We start from the raw sequence: 15,008 nt of genomic DNA, 5'->3' as shown, positions 1-15,008 counted from the left end.
ATATCAATCATTTTCCAGTTCCTCCAACTCCTTTTGTCGTCTCTCCAATTCTAGTCTCATAGCTTCTGCTTCCCTTTTAAGTCTCTCCCTTTTCGCTGCTTTTTCTTCCTGGGACAAGGTGGAATTGGGCGATGTTCCTCCACTCGTGCGGAGCGGGACAGACAGCGACGGATCAATGTTGGCGTCAACATCTGTCTGGGATGGGTTCAAAATAGATGATATCGCGTTTGGACGATGAGGCAGTGGGTTGACTGGCTCTTCGGGATCCAAAGTCGCGCTGCGACTTCGTTTTCTGGGCGATGGCGCGCTAGGCTGCATATTTGGTGTGAGGGCCACTGGATTCGAGGTTACCGATGAATTGCTATAGTAATGTGTAAAGTCGACTGCGATTGGTCCCCTGTATGGCTCGGGTGTGTAGTCTTCTCGAGACTCCAGTGCAGTCGATGGATCTGGGGAAACCGAGTGCTCGAATGCAGGGGTTTGAGAAGGTCTCTGTGGAGGCGAGTAGTTTGCGACTGATGATGCGGCTTGCGAGCCTGTGTCGGCGGCTGGTACGATTCGCTTGCGACGCTTGATCTCCTGCTTCTTCATTGCAACAGGGCGGTGGGTTCCGTGGAGTTTGTAGTAGAGTCCTGTATAGAGGATTAGTCATCTATCGATACTACACAGCAAGGTTGATATGGCACTACCAACTTACCACAGGCATTGCAGATAATGTGTCCAGCATCGTCTCGTCTCCAGAGAGGTGTGATTGTGGTTCCACAGTTTTGGCAGGCTGGGATTGCACTTGTTGACGCAGAGGCAGAAGTCGAAGACGCGGCATCACTCCCGCCCCGGTTCTCACCAGGTGCAGCATTTGCTTGGGCTAGTGCAAACTTGGCTGTCTTTGATACACGATTGTTAAATGCGGGACAGCCACTGCAGCCTTGCTGGCCCCCAGTACCATTACACCTGCCTCCACCTGGGCATGTGCCGGCCGCCATCTGATCGGCAGCAACATAGGTTGCGACACGCGGGCTACCGGCAACATTTCCAGCACAGGTTCGGCCGCCATCGGTAGATGCTGGAGTCGGGCTTTGCTGTACAGACATATTTGGCTGAGTCTGTGTGTTGCGTTTGAGGTTCACTGGCCGCGACTGATTCCGTGCTTTCATGTACAAGCCACAAGCATTGCACACTGTCTCCCCAGCAGGCGACCGGCGCCAAAGTGGCGTCTGCGTTGTTTTGCAGTTACTTGGGTCCGTTAGCGATTTCCTTGCAGACCCTTTGCAGCATTGCGCCCACAGCCAGTAGTAGATGAAATGAGCGGATTGCGGAAAAAGCAGACAACATACCTGCAAATCTGCCCAGTGATGGATGCATTGGGAGTCTCATAATTCACGCTGGGTATTTGTAGCGATGCTGCCGTTGAAGGGGTTGGGGGACCGTCTGCAATGGGCACGGCATCTTCAAGAGAGTGGTATATCTCGGATCTTTGGTCCTCCTGGGCATTGGTATGCTGCTGCTCTTGTTGTTGTTGTTGTTGTTGCTGCTGCTGTTGCTGCTCTTGCGAAGTGGACTCTGCCCTAGGTTTCTGATGTTCGTGAGTCTGGTTCAGTAAGCGGAGACTCTCAGCCATCTCCAATTCGTCTCTGCTGGTTTCTCTAGACAGCTGGTGCGGATGCGTAGGGGTAGGAGCGAATGAGGTGCCTCCACTTCCCGAGGGATGCGCCATGAGGCGAGAGCCTCGTCTTTGCTCGGAATGGGATGTGTATGTGGAGAGAAGGGTCTCGTTGGGATGACAGTGAAGTACTGTTGCCTAATTGCACACACACACACAGAGAACTGTCTGAAGCAGAAAGGCGCAAGTAGTGGCTTGGGCCGGCAGGTACCGGACTTTGATCTAGCGTGGAGGAGATATGTCGGGCAGTGTAGTGGCAGATGCAGCAGGCGCTAATGTGTGTTTGGGTGACTATGCGGGTCCTGGGGGCGTACGAGTACAACGGTGGTCAGGTGCAGCACAGGGAAGGTCAAGTCAACGGGCAGACGGGCAGACGGGCAGGATTGAGGGCTGTGTGCCTCGCACGGAGATATATTAGGTGGGCTCGGGATCTCCGTGGTGATGATCCAAGACAGCATGGCCACTCGGCCAGGTGCGCTGCTGGTGCGGTACCAGATGGATTTCTCAGGCGGTGAATGGGCGCCCGTGGCCAATCACGCCCTTGCTATTGTAAGCCAAGGGCTGGCGCCATGACCCTCTGTGAGCACGTCCTCGCTCGCCTTCAACATGGGGGCAGTCGAGAGCGACCAGCGGAGAGCGGTCCAGCCTCGTCATTATGTACTAACACGCACACGCGCACCCGTTCGCATCGGGAGCCAACCACCGCTCGACCGCAAGTAGAGTACATGCACAGCGGCTGCCCAGGCATCAAGGGCCCTAAACCATCTGCTGTGGCGGGCAGCAACACTCGCCTTCTTCATCAGTCTTGCTCGTCTCCACTCAAGCCTTGCCAAATGGACCGACTGTCAGCGGATCGCCTTCCGCCTCGCCTACGACTAGCGATAGATAACGCGACCTTCTCCACACGCCACTGATGCATGCCAGCCGTCCAATCAGGCCAAAGCAATACCATGCATCTGCTCATGTACCTATACCCTGCTTCCTCCTTGGACCATGGACACACACTGGTATATATACATGCAAGCATGCGACAAACATGTCTCCGCCCCATGTAATGCCGACACCAAGCAAGCGAGTCCTCGCCAAGTACTACAACCTTGTTTGTTTGTCCTACACACTACTTATGCTACACCCCACCCGTCCAAGCAGTGACTTGCTCTCCTTCTCAAGTTGAGATTCCAGAGTAGCCACTCGTCTGTTCCAAGTCTGAGACCTAGATCCCCTCCAACAACTTGTGATAATAGCAGTAATTTCTCTCATTGTTCCCGCCAACCAACCACATACAATCCCTGTTTGGGATGCAGGAAAAGCGCGCGACCAGGTCTCCGCCTAGGCTGAAGACCTTGCGGGCAATATCTTTACGAGGACTCTTCGAGCGCCATCCTCTTCGTCGTCAATTTCAAGTTTAGACTTGCTCGGCGCCCCAGCCGGCATCGGCATCACTAGGTACGGTCAGATATGCAACAAGCAGCGTTTTCAGCAATTTCCAGCATACCGCATGTTCGCCGGGGGCTCAATTGAGGGGACAAACTCCAGAGCAGCATAGGCTACACCAATGAAGCCAACAATGGTACCGGGTATGATGCGGTACCAGCCGTCACCTACGACGACGGAGCCAATGAAGATGTAGAAGATGCCGCGGCCGAGGAACGAGAACATGAACGAGGCATATCGCGCCACTTGTTGGGGGATCTGGAACTCAAGGAGGGCAGTTCCTGCGTCCAGGTCAGCAGTCGTCATTGCATGGCACTAGGCACCGACTTACCAAGTCCAAAGATTATTAGGTAGACACCGAGGATGATGTGGGAGCTGAAGTACGGTCAGCGCGGGACAAGTGAATCCAGACCCTGTCAATGGCATCTTGGGACCATTCGAGTCGAGTGCACATGGGGCATACGCACAAGTCATTGAAGGGGAAGAGCTTCGCGATACCGCCAAGGACTACAAAGACGGCAACGGCGAAATTCACCATGCGACTGGAGGTGCATTAGTCATCGGCTCAACAATATGGAGGCTGGAGCTTCTGGCGCGAGGTGGTGCACAGCGCTGCACAGCGCTGCACGGTCGTGTGCAGCTCCCAAAAGCTCCAGGTGTACTCACAAAATGTCGGAGAAGTCCATGGCCGAGGATTGGCTGGCAAGATGAGGGAACCGCACGGTGACTAATTTTGGCTGGAGCCCGGAGACGACGGCGACAGATGGAATATGAGATGATTGAATGTGGCTCCGTTGGGCAGCGTAGGTGAAGGAGACAAGAGGCTGGTGTTGCGCAACCCGGGCTTGCGACGAGACGTTACGAGGCGAGGGCACGAAGCTGCCGCGCTAAACGTCATACCTGGTCGCCCTTCTCATTGGCTGCTGCGCCATCAAGGGGCTGCCTCTCCACCTTGGCCATGGATTCTTACGTACAACTGCACAAAGAATGCGTCCCAGCAAGCCATACACACTTCTGTGAATATCACCAACAAGAGAACGTCTAGGCTAAGTCGGCATACATGCACATATGCCTTTTTCCCAATAGCGCTGCCAAGACATCATCTGCCGACTCACTGCCATGTGATCGTCCGCAAACTCGAAAAGACCATCTCCGCAGCCAATGTGTCTCCATGGTAAGCGACTCGTACGGCCCAACAAATGGCAAGTACTTATGTACATGTGTATAAGCTGACACTGTTGATCTCCCACAGTCAACCCAAACAATCGGAGTGGTATGATTCCGTAGCAATACGAATTCACATCGACTGCGCACCCACCACTTCACAAAGTCACCATTCCATCTCATGAACTTTATACTGGAATAGATACATGCACTTCATCCTTTGCAATACATGCTCCTTGGCATCGTTGCCGCTCTTCGCCTACCATCGTGGATCGTGGTGCCGACTCTGGCATCCCGGTTCCACTTCCTAGCCTGTTCCTGCTTACCGCCACTGATCAACTTCCTCCCTCAGTCCAAACCACGTCGTTGCTTCTTACCGCCTGGATTAAGTTTCTCGTACAAACCCTGCATGGGCACCATCCCTCGCCACCGAAATACGGCGGCATGTAACCTCGTAGCCATCTCATCGTCACTTTGTCCACGACGTCATCACGTTACTAGTCCTTTCTAAGAATTCTCCCGAGTTCCGTTTCTACACCTTCCCACCCAGCACCTCACCTCTATAGATAGGTCTTCTAGACTGAATTTTAGCACCTTGCTAAGTACATCCTGTGACTGGAAAACACCTTCCATTTCCCTTCAACCTGACGTTTAGCACTAATAGCATGTCCTTTTTCGGATGTCAGCCGGAGAATTTAGCGGGTGGGCCGGCCGCTTCAACCAGAACTGGAACCACTGTCCATCACTTCCGTTTACCCTGAACTTCCGATCGTATTTATAGGATTTTTGCGGGGGTCCTATGGAGAAATGCTCGGCGACATGCCACCACCCTCGTATTTTGTTACCACATGGATGGTGTTTACAAAGGTATATAAGGTCGAGTGAGCAGCTGCTGTAGCTCTCATCCACCACAACCAACTCACAACACCTTCGCTACAATACAAAACTCCTTCACAACACAAACCACACCCCAAACAGTCGCCATGAAGTTCTCTACCTCCGCAGTCTTCGCTTCCACCATGGCTCTCGCCAGCGCCTCCACCGTCTTCTCAATCGTCCCTCTGAGCGGTACCAGCCCCATCCATCTGGGCGCCGTCGGCGTCTACGACAACGGCCTTGCCATCGGCCCCAAGCAAGACGCCTCTTGCGGCGTCCCCGACATCAACTACGCTAGCTTCACCCTCAACAACGACACCAACACCCTCTACCTCTACACCGACCTCCCACCTGTCCGCGCCTTCGTCGACCTCTCTGAGTTCGGCAACAGCCGCATTCGTTTCTACAGCGGCGTCGACCCCAAGCCCGACGAGAACTTCGAGCTTGCCCAGTTCACCATCAAGGACGACGCCTTGTTCCTCGTCGACTACTCGCCCGAGGGTGTCCGCGCCCTCAACTTCCAGGGCTGCCCCCTTCGCAACGGCCAGGGCTACAGCGTCAACGTCAACAACCCAGAGTTCCCTGCCTCCCCCTCTTGCATCGAGTTCACAGCTAGGGTCTCCTACACTGATAGCCCCATCAAGTGCCTTTACAACGGCATCACTTCGTAAATACAGAGATACAGATGTCTACTCGAACGAACGATTAATTCACAATGAGAAATGGAGGAGATACACGATAGTTTAGACAAAATGTTAGTGTAATGTCAAGTTCAATGAATCAAAGTGCGTACGCACAATGCTTTCTAAAAAAAACCCCCCAATCCTCTTGAGTCTCAGGTGAATGCAACAAACAAAGTTTACATCTTCGCCTTTCATCCAACAAACCTTCTCTAGTAAGCCACACCCGCAAGTAACGTTTGAGCGCCTCCCGCATAACCTTTGCTTGCTCATCACTTCTCTTACGGTTTGCAAATGGCCCGATGTGTAGGGCTGAACTTGAAATTCCCCCCCCCCCTTTTTTTTTATCAATATAAAACTTCGTCGAGTATCTCGCTTGCATTGCTAACTTGTTTTCCCTACATTCTCTCAATGTATTGATTTAGAACGCTAGTCTTGGGGTGTGTGAGTGTGTGTTGTGGAGGGAAGGATTGTGCCGAGGGGAGTGAAGTGGTCGTGTCGACGGATTAGGGCCGTGGGGGGTTGTTGTTGTTATTGTGGGGTTTTTAACTGGATTCGGTAGTGTTTGCGGGTGCGGGATTTCGCGGTGGGGCCGGAGTGGTGCCGGGGGGGAGGGAGGGCTGGATGTTGTTGGAATATTGGTGGGGACTGGTAGTGTATATTTCAAGGAGCGAGGTAGCGGTGTGTATGAAAAGTTTTGGGAGAGGGGGGGGGGGTTGGGAATTTGCAAATTCTTGTATTTGTCTTTGGCTATGCTTGTCTGGAGTAGACGATATCGATATGATGTTTTGTTTGATTGCATTGAAGGAAGTTGCCAGGCTTATTCGGTTTTGACCTTGGTCTTGGTTCCCTCCCGTGCGGTTGCCTGGGTCATTATCAATACTGATGCAACGGATGCGATGGAGCCAAAGAAAGCGACCATGGAGCTCCAGCCAGGGTTGAGTAATGGGTAGATGATAACAGCGACGATTGCAAAAGTAAGGCCGAGGGCGAAGAATCCCCACATTAGACCGTATGCTGGCGAGAACCACGACTTCTTGAACAAGGGTACAACCATGATGACGTTGCCCATTACTGCCATGATACTGCTTTGGATCAGATACCAGAAATCTGCATCTCCGATACTTCCAACCGCGCTGTCTTGCATGGAAAGCGCGAAAGCTTTGTATCCGGGGATTGTAGCGACGATGATGAAGAGTAGGATTAGGGCGATCAGTGTTGCGGTTTCCTACATCAATGTGTTGGCCTCTTTTACAATGAAAGGCAACTTAAAGATAGAGCTTACCACTTGACGTCCGATCTGTTCATCTTGAGATGGAAGCGGCGTCTCTTCGACAGCAATCAAAGGCTGGCGTAGCGGCTGCTCCAAAAAGGAGACCAATGAATAATGAGTGCCATCAGGATTGGATGATGCACTATCCCAAAGGCTATCCAAAACCCTGATTCTAGCATCAATCCCATCAATGATCGGTGCTATATCCTCTGCATCATCGCCCTGCAAAGTGGCCATCTCATCCATAAGACGCCGTCGTCCATCGAGAAGTTCCAGTTTTGTGCTGTGCAAAACACGCAACACGACGTCTCCACTTAAAGCACTCGAGTTCGCCTTCCATCCCAAAAATATGTCGACCATGAATTCCCAGTAAGGAATCTCGAGCGCATCTTGCAGATAGTGTAATGTTTCTTCATCGCGCCGTTGGGTAATTGTGAATCTTGGAGGCCGCTGCTTAGAGTTACCCGAGGTGATTGCGCTCTGTTCACAAAAGTGGCCGAGGTCGCCGATGTCAGCAGAGTCAGGGTCGTCCTGCTTGTTCTGCATCCTGGCTATGGTCTTGCGGGCATCTTGCAGTAGCTGCTGGGCATGTTGCTTGCCAAATGAGAGCACGGCGACTTGAAAGTATTCCGCGAAGCCTCGATCGAGAAATTTGGTGACATTGGCGATCTGAAGGAGCCTCAACTTGATCCTTCGGTTTCTCACGGTCTTGTATGGAGCGTAGCATCTGTCTTGTAACTGCCTAGGCACCTATGTTTTCTTAAAAAGTTTCTCTTCCATTGACGATGCGGCTGCCCCTGCTGCCTAATGTTGTACTTACACTTCTTCCGGCTTGGACTTGGGCTCTTCTTGCGAGAATCTCCAAGGTGAATGTGTCTAGAGGTTGACTTCCTTGTACAAGGCTACCGAATATCGACTGATTTTCTGAGTAGTGGAAGCTGATGCCGCTGACACCACCGTTAATGACACCGGCTTGAAACCCAGAGTTGCCCCTGCCAAAATCGACTTGTGATATTATGTTCTGATTAGGGTCCATAGGACTTTCATGCGTTACTCCTATTTGTACTCCATTGTTATGGGCCGAAGTCTCTATAGGCCCTCCATCAGCAGGATTACGTCCGACGGGAGGAATTGGAGTACTACTCAAATTTGCCTCAACTACATGTATTTCTGAATTCTCCGTTCTAACGGTCGTACTTTCAGTCATACTCATGGTTGGTTCCAAAGGTCCGAGATGGACCACGTCGCTAGGCATTCAGAGGGGAGTATTGGGGGCGGAAAAGCTATCTTTCCGTATTTTATGAACACAATGGTAAGAATCAGTACCGAAGGAGAAGGACCTTAGAGCGACAAGAATCAGAAGAAACTCGAGGACGTCTTGGTCGAAACATAAATTGTTGCTTCGCCCCTTGGTAATTGATTTTGTAGGTGTTAAGAGATATACTCAGCCCCCAAGTGGCTGCAGCACTGCGCCTCAATGACGCAGAGCATCACTGGATCATATGTGCTGTCATTAATAAATTAAAGTAGAAAGACAAGATGAGAACAACCCCATAGGCCATAGGCAATAGGAAGTTTGATGTATGTACATACGTATCAAAGGAGGCAGCCAGGCAAGTGAAGTGTAGAGCAGCAGATGGTCACGTGAGACCTCGTTCCTTCTGCAACCTTGCCTTGTCAATTGTAACAACCTAATATCACATCAATTCATTCCCTATGATTCACGAATGCGATAAAGCCACGTAGACACATATCCTCCGCATGGCAGTGGCTGCCGCCCCACTGACGTAGGCCACACTTGATCGCGTGTATCAGCCTCGAGGCAGTCTTTTGCGGCCACCAATCAGACGCTTCGTTGATCCGCCCCAGCTACACCATGCATGTAAACACACATATAAGCCTTGGAGCACCCTTCCTTTCTTTCTCAACTCTGTGAAACCCTTCTTTTACAAAATCCGAGCCCTACATTGAGCTTAACGTATATCGTGGACTATCAGGCGGCTTTGCCGCAGCACCCCCGCATTCGCTAAGCACCTGCTGGGTGAACCCAGGTTTCTTGTAAAGTAGCGCCTTGTTTAAGCGGCCTTATATAGGCCGCTTGAACAATCTTCGGCTACAACTAGTATGCAATGTCGAGAAAATGGCTGTATAGCGCTAGTGCTAACTGCTGTCCAGTGATCATCGCATAGAGCAAGATCCAGATCTGTTCTTTCCCTCAGAAGCTTTCCAATTCAGTCCTGATGAACCATTATACGATTCGGTCTCGCTGGTGGACGGTCAGATACCTGGTTATTCAGGGAGCAACAATGCGTGTTCACAGAGTGGCCTGTTGGAGCAGACAGACTATTTGGGCAATACAATATACGGCAGCTACAAGAGTGTTAATACTACGCAAACTCTTGGTACCCTGGACGAGAGTGTTCACCAAGGAACCTCAGGTGCCGGGTATTCAAGCACTTCCGGGTGTATCGATCCCAGTGTGTTAACTCAACACGTACACGAACCTCACTCTTGCTCTCGGCCATGGCTCGATCAACACACCAACCAGACCTTAGCCGAAAACTCGCAATCGCAACTATCTCCACAACAACCACGCCCTACACAGGGTACAAACGCACGAGCACCAACCATGCCTAACGATATGAGCATTGAAGCTTACCCAAGCCCTTCGTCATTGCCATCTCTCGGCCAACTCACCCCTCAAGTAGCAAGCCCATCAGCCACAACTCAAATCGAGTTAGACATACCAGACGGCAAAGTAGCCATCAAACCCGTAGGGATGAGGTTCACATGTAAGACTTGTAGGAAATCTATTCCGAACAGGCGTGCCAATCTACACAACTGCAAAGCACCTTCCAGATGCGAGAAGTGCGGACGGTCAATAAAACTTGCAAAGGATCTTAAACGTCACATGGGCTTGAACAACGCATCGCCTTCGTGTCCTGCACTCAAGAATGACTCCCTCTGGGCGAGTAGCTTCATGTGCCTTTGCAGATCCAAACCCTATGCTCGAAAAGACATTTTTGTACGCCACTTACGCACGTCCAAGGCAGAGAACCATCGTTGTAGGACCTGCAACAAGAACCCTTGTGCTTGCTCATAACACACCAAAAATCCAGGACACTACAAATCCAGTCAACATCATGACTTGCTCAACGATATTTGCGACTGCGAGTCGAAGCGAATCTGTATTATGGTATTACGGATCGCACTCCACACACCCTCGGTGGAGTTCCAATTCTAAATCAAGACACTTCTGTACATCGAACAGATCATGGACATGTCAGCATGATCATGGCTTATAAAATCCTCTATTATTAGAGGTGCGCAAAGATATCCTGGGGTATGGGAGACCATGGAAGGGCCTCTTCTCGAAGAACATCAAGACTTGTTTGTCAAAAAAAAGACGCTCGTTGCACTCATGTAGGCGCTTGCCCTACTAGCTACCATCATCAACCTGGATGGCATTGATGTGGGCACGGAGTCGTTAACCGTTCCCATCCGAGAGAAAAGGTAAAAGAGACAACCTGAAGTGGGGGATATCGGAGTGTTTTTGTATGTTTCCTCTGGCCTTTGCCCTTTTGCCATTTGTTACAACGTTCACCTTTTAGACCTTGTGGAATGCGTCCATCAAGGAAGAAAAGGCGAAGTTTTTAACACCTGTCCTTGGCTTTTGCCCCCTTGAGGCTTTCTGGTTCCTTTTGGTTTTATTTTCCTGGTAACTTTCATCTTCTTCCAGTTCAATCACCGAGGGTCGAAGTCGTCGACTAGTGTGCATGATCTGCCCATTCTTTGGCAGGTATTCGAGCAAACGGACCGGACTTTCCTTTTCGCAGCCGCCGCCGAGGAGTCAGTTGATTGCATGTAGTTTGCGCCTGACAGAGATGGCGCGGCCAGGGAATTTCCATCCATTGAGAACGTCATAGAGGTTCGAGAGAGGTACTCTTACGAAAGAGAAGCATCGGCAAAGCTTGGTAGATTGAGGAGGGGCCTGGAGGTATTCGAACACGAGTCTAGCAGCTGCAGTATGCTTTTGAGGCAGAGGACCAACCGGCCTACAATATCCCGGAAGGTAAAGACACTGTGGAAGGAAGCGTAGTGGCGCTCGAGAGGAATATCAGGAGGCCGTACTGATGTCAAAATCAAGTAGCCGTGGTACGCTTGCTAAACGGAGAAGCCACGGGCAATAGCTCGAGCGAGGGACTCCGGGAAAAGAGAAGCCGCGGACTTATCTTCGTTTCAAATACTATGTTTTGATTATGAGTTGACGAGTTTTTTTTGATTCGTGATGAAGCTTGATCATTCTATAAAAATTAGAGCTAGAACATCGATGTTTAGATTCAGCTAACATCTAAAGAGTTGAAGCATTACTCATGAAGAACCCATAAGCGCCATTGGTATAACCGATCTGCATTCCTTCTCCACATGCTTTTTCTCCCTTTGCAACTTCCGCTTCACTCTCTGCCTCTCCGCCTTCTTCACCCGCGCCTTTTCAATCCTTTCCAACTCCTTCTCCAGCGCGGATTTGCCTTCATTCACCGGCACCGGTCGAAACTCTGGACTTGCATCTGGCCACTCACCTCCAGCCGTTACTGCAAAACTAGGTCTGCCACGGAAACGGCGACGCTGTAGAGCCATCCTCTCATTGCACTTGTCTTGATCGACAAGAGCAGGAAACTCTTCCTTCGTGTTACGTAATTTGAACAGAACAGGCTTATTTGGCAACTTCATTATAAACACGTGCCTGCCGCTGTGCCAGAAAATGTCGAGGCAGTTTCCGCTTTGTCGCATGCGGTTCTTCAAGCGACTGGCGTAGGCGGCGCAGTTTCCATAGTACTCATCGAGGAATACGTGTGCCTCCAGTGATGCTCCGATTTCTCCCGACAAAAGAGTGAGGGGAGGTTTGTTTAGCGAGTAGACGTCTGCAAAGCTTTCGTTCCGGAGAAACCCAGCGACATGCCAACGGCTGTGTAGTATGGAGCCGGTTGATAAGAACCGATCTAGTTGTCCGGATCCGTTGGCTAAGACTCCGTCTTTCCAGGTGAACCGTATGAATGCACCCGCTGGCTCTTTGTTCATGTTCTCAGCAATCTCCGGTTTAGACTCCCAGGTTTTGATGTTCTGAGCTACTTTTGTATGGTGTTTTCCACCCTGAGAAACAGGCGTATCCTCAAAGCCATGGGTATGGGGATCGTGCGTAGTTCCATCCACTGTCAAGATTTTGGAAAGCCAGGAAAGCTCCCTTTGCACCTTGTTTCTGTGATATGGCTTGCAGCACAGCCGTTTCTCGTATGGAGGTTGTTGTTGTTGACTTGTTTGGCTTTCTGGATCTGGTCGAGAGGTGCCTTTGTTGCGAATTGATTTCTCGATTTTCTTCCATATCTTACACGAAACTGAATCGAAATGAGGTTCCGGGGACATGTGTTGTGCCAAACCCTCAATTATTAAAAGCAAGTAAGTCCTACGGTCACTTCTGCCATGACGCTGACAAGCAATCTGCGAACCCTCTGAACGGAAAGAGCGGCGGAACCTTTCTTGGGAATACGCGCTACGTACTGCCACTTTTTCTGTGGAATGGATGTGCAGCTCCCGGCTTAAGAATATGTGTATGAAGGGTCGATGTTCCGACGTTACATCCGGTGGGAGTGATTCTTCATCTACCCTAGAGTAACTCTTGATGGATGCTATATTCGTCGACTTCCTATGTTTCCATGGTCTTGACCCCCAACGTTTTCTTGTCTGGGCATCGGATTGAGGCGCGGAGAAGCTTCTCTGCGAATGAGAGGTGTGCGCCTGTGCTGCAGACAACATAGCTGATATAGTCAGAATTTTAGCCTGTGATATCTCATAGATAGTAGTTTGTAGGTCGCAAAGCAAGTGTTGAGAGGCTCTTCTCAGGTTAAACAGCGATGGAGATACTTGGACAAGGCTGAAAAGTGGCTCAGCTCAATCCAGCGGCCTGACTTCTCATCCAATCGCTACGTCCTACCCATGTCGGTTAGGCCAAGACAATGAGGCTGAATAAGTCATGGCAAATGCCAAAATATCCTCCTTCTTATCTCTTCCAAGCGCATGGCAGGCCATCATGGGCTTGGTAAAGTGGGGATCTTGCTGTGATTCGATTGGCTGATATTTGCGGCCACCAACCAGCGTACCCGACCTGTCTACCCTTATGCTCCCATACAAAAATCGCGACACTCATCCACATGGGCCTAGTGTTGTCAAATGGAATGCAGGATTGCGGCCACCAGTCATAGTTTGAGAATGCCGGTAAATTACGTCCCAACTCCAGAAGTGGGTACTTTCATCCGCTCTTTGGCCGTCATTTCACTACAGAAGCGATGCGGCCTCCAATCAAGATTCCTCATATTGCGGCCCTCAACAGTGTCCAGTCCTCACCTGAACGAGTACTGCGGCCGCGAATCAGACTCGTCACGAGCGTAGTTTGCGGCCCTCAACACCAACCAGAGGATACGAAGATGAACAACTATATAGATGAGATAGGATGTACGAACTCGATCCAAACAGCAAACAAACCGAAAAAAATCATATATCTGAAGCTCATATTCAAACCTTTGGTTAACCTACCTCTCTTTCTCTGGAAAAACTATTCCCTCACCATGCAGAACCACCAAACAAGACACATGTCTGCTCCAACGGGTCCATCCAATCTGAAACCGGATGACCAAACTACTAGCGACTCTGATAGAACAAACGGCGGGAATAAGAGTTCTAGTAAGAAGGTTGCGCCGGTTCGTACATGCATCGAAAACATGGGTACTACATACGATAACTGACATGGAAACAACAGAATACCCAGGATGCAAAAGAACCAAAGGGAAAAGAAGGAAGGACAGCATGGCACATGGAGCAATGGCTGAACGAGACAACCAAGGAGTCGACATGGAGTGTGCATGGACGCTTCTGAGTTTTGTATAGATATATGAAAGGCGGTTTAGGGTTTCGACGCACGGGTATGTGCGGATTAGGGGGGAGGTAACAGCAGTATAGCGTCAAACGTTTGCGAGATCAGTTACAAAAAATATACCTTGTCGTGGTACCTACTACGATAGATGAGCTCTAAAATGTCTCCATCTCAATATAAATCGTCTATGACATACCTACCACCTATTTGGAAGGGAAATATATATCCACCGATCCAAGTCCAACCTGTATCTCTCAACCTAACTACATCTTTTTCCACTATTTCACCTACAAGACTCGGAAAATTTACATGTACCTTACCTACCCGAAACGCCATTTCACACGATACTAAAACAGCAAGATGTTTTTCTTTCCCAACCCACTAGCCGTAGTAGCAAAACACCCTCCACCGTTTCCCCCTTACATCCCCAACCTCAAAACTTCGGTTCACAAAACGTCAGTACCAAATAACCCCACCACCACCACCACCACCATCACACCCCCCATTCTCATCAGCCACACCCGTTAAATCCCCTACCACACCTACACCACCACGCACCCACCCAAACCCCTCAACGAGATATAGATATAGATATAGACATAGATATCACTCCTCACCCCATCCATCCATCAATCCTCCTATATACTCCACTCCCCGCTTATCCCCACTCCAATCCAATCCAATCCAATCCCTCGAGCGCCAAGCCCCTCCCTATCACATCTCCACAGCGCACCTCAAAACACATGCACACAACTTTCCTATCCCGGCACCCATCGAAACCAGTCCATCGTCGATTGCACACCCAATCTCTCCCCCCCCTCCCTCGGCGCTTTCTCCCCCGCCAAGCAAAGTGCAAAGAAAAAAACTCGCTTACTATAACTGCATGTAACGTTACTGGGGGGCGTTGTTGTTCGATCTTTCTCGCTAATCGAGCGATTGAGGGGTAGGTTATTGTTATGTCATTTTTGGCGCATGGTTACCGTGTGTATGTGGGGG

General features: G+C 50.3%; 9 protein-coding genes across 9 annotated transcripts; 5 read left to right on the top strand and 4 right to left on the bottom strand.

Annotated features, from left to right (window-relative positions):
* Positions 1–3: 3 nt before the first annotated feature.
* COCMIDRAFT_39011 (uncharacterized protein) lies at positions 4–1,714 on the bottom strand (the record flags this gene model as incomplete). Its single annotated transcript, XM_007692308.1, has 3 exons — positions 4–632; positions 698–1,233; positions 1,335–1,714. 3 exons carry the CDS (start codon positions 1,712–1,714, stop codon positions 4–6), a joined length of 1,545 nt encoding a protein of 514 aa, XP_007690498.1.
* A 1,351-nt stretch (positions 1,715–3,065) lies between these two features.
* Positions 3,066–3,780, bottom strand: COCMIDRAFT_7509 (uncharacterized protein; the record flags this gene model as incomplete). The annotated part of the gene is made up of 5 exons (XM_007692294.1): positions 3,066–3,102; positions 3,156–3,375; positions 3,426–3,469; positions 3,562–3,636; positions 3,761–3,780. The coding sequence occupies 5 exons, from the start codon at positions 3,778–3,780 to the stop codon at positions 3,066–3,068; spliced, it is 396 nt and encodes a 131-aa protein (XP_007690484.1).
* A 108-nt stretch (positions 3,781–3,888) lies between these two features.
* COCMIDRAFT_102085 (uncharacterized protein) lies at positions 3,889–4,272 on the top strand (the record flags this gene model as incomplete). Its single annotated transcript, XM_007692317.1, has 1 exon — positions 3,889–4,272. A coding segment is annotated over one exon (384 nt), but the record flags the coding sequence as incomplete, so codon positions are not given.
* Positions 4,273–5,277: 1,005 nt separating this feature from the next.
* On the top strand, positions 5,278–5,805 carry COCMIDRAFT_39009 (uncharacterized protein; the record flags this gene model as incomplete). Its single annotated transcript, XM_007692307.1, has 1 exon — positions 5,278–5,805. One exon carries the CDS (start codon positions 5,278–5,280, stop codon positions 5,803–5,805), a length of 528 nt encoding a protein of 175 aa, XP_007690497.1.
* An 829-nt stretch (positions 5,806–6,634) lies between these two features.
* Positions 6,635–8,300, bottom strand: COCMIDRAFT_28472 (uncharacterized protein; the record flags this gene model as incomplete). Its single annotated transcript, XM_007692302.1, has 3 exons — positions 6,635–7,042; positions 7,100–7,795; positions 7,908–8,300. 3 exons carry the CDS (start codon positions 8,298–8,300, stop codon positions 6,635–6,637), a joined length of 1,497 nt encoding a protein of 498 aa, XP_007690492.1.
* A 663-nt stretch (positions 8,301–8,963) lies between these two features.
* Positions 8,964–10,190, top strand: COCMIDRAFT_39007 (uncharacterized protein; the record flags this gene model as incomplete). The annotated part of the gene is made up of 2 exons (XM_007692306.1): positions 8,964–9,019; positions 9,263–10,190. 2 exons carry the CDS (start codon positions 8,964–8,966, stop codon positions 10,188–10,190), a joined length of 984 nt encoding a protein of 327 aa, XP_007690496.1.
* Positions 10,191–10,548: 358 nt separating this feature from the next.
* Positions 10,549–11,186, top strand: COCMIDRAFT_39006 (uncharacterized protein; the record flags this gene model as incomplete). Its single annotated transcript, XM_007692305.1, has 3 exons — positions 10,549–10,573; positions 10,774–10,951; positions 10,985–11,186. 3 exons carry the CDS (start codon positions 10,549–10,551, stop codon positions 11,184–11,186), a joined length of 405 nt encoding a protein of 134 aa, XP_007690495.1.
* A 272-nt stretch (positions 11,187–11,458) lies between these two features.
* COCMIDRAFT_102113 (uncharacterized protein) lies at positions 11,459–12,508 on the bottom strand (the record flags this gene model as incomplete). Its single annotated transcript, XM_007692316.1, has 1 exon — positions 11,459–12,508. One exon carries the CDS (start codon positions 12,506–12,508, stop codon positions 11,459–11,461), a length of 1,050 nt encoding a protein of 349 aa, XP_007690506.1.
* Positions 12,509–13,707: 1,199 nt separating this feature from the next.
* On the top strand, positions 13,708–14,015 carry COCMIDRAFT_7505 (uncharacterized protein; the record flags this gene model as incomplete). Its single annotated transcript, XM_007692293.1, has 2 exons — positions 13,708–13,839; positions 13,899–14,015. The coding sequence occupies 2 exons, from the start codon at positions 13,708–13,710 to the stop codon at positions 14,013–14,015; spliced, it is 249 nt and encodes an 82-aa protein (XP_007690483.1).
* Between the last annotated feature and the right edge of the window lie 993 nt (positions 14,016–15,008).

The sequence above is a fragment of the Bipolaris oryzae genome, assembly GCF_000523455.1.
Source record: "Bipolaris oryzae ATCC 44560 unplaced genomic scaffold scaffold_125, whole genome shotgun sequence".
NCBI lineage: Eukaryota > Fungi > Ascomycota > Dothideomycetes > Pleosporales > Pleosporaceae > Bipolaris > Bipolaris oryzae.
The sequence above is the reverse complement of the archived record's forward strand: the minus strand, read 5'-3'. Positions and strand labels throughout refer to the sequence as shown.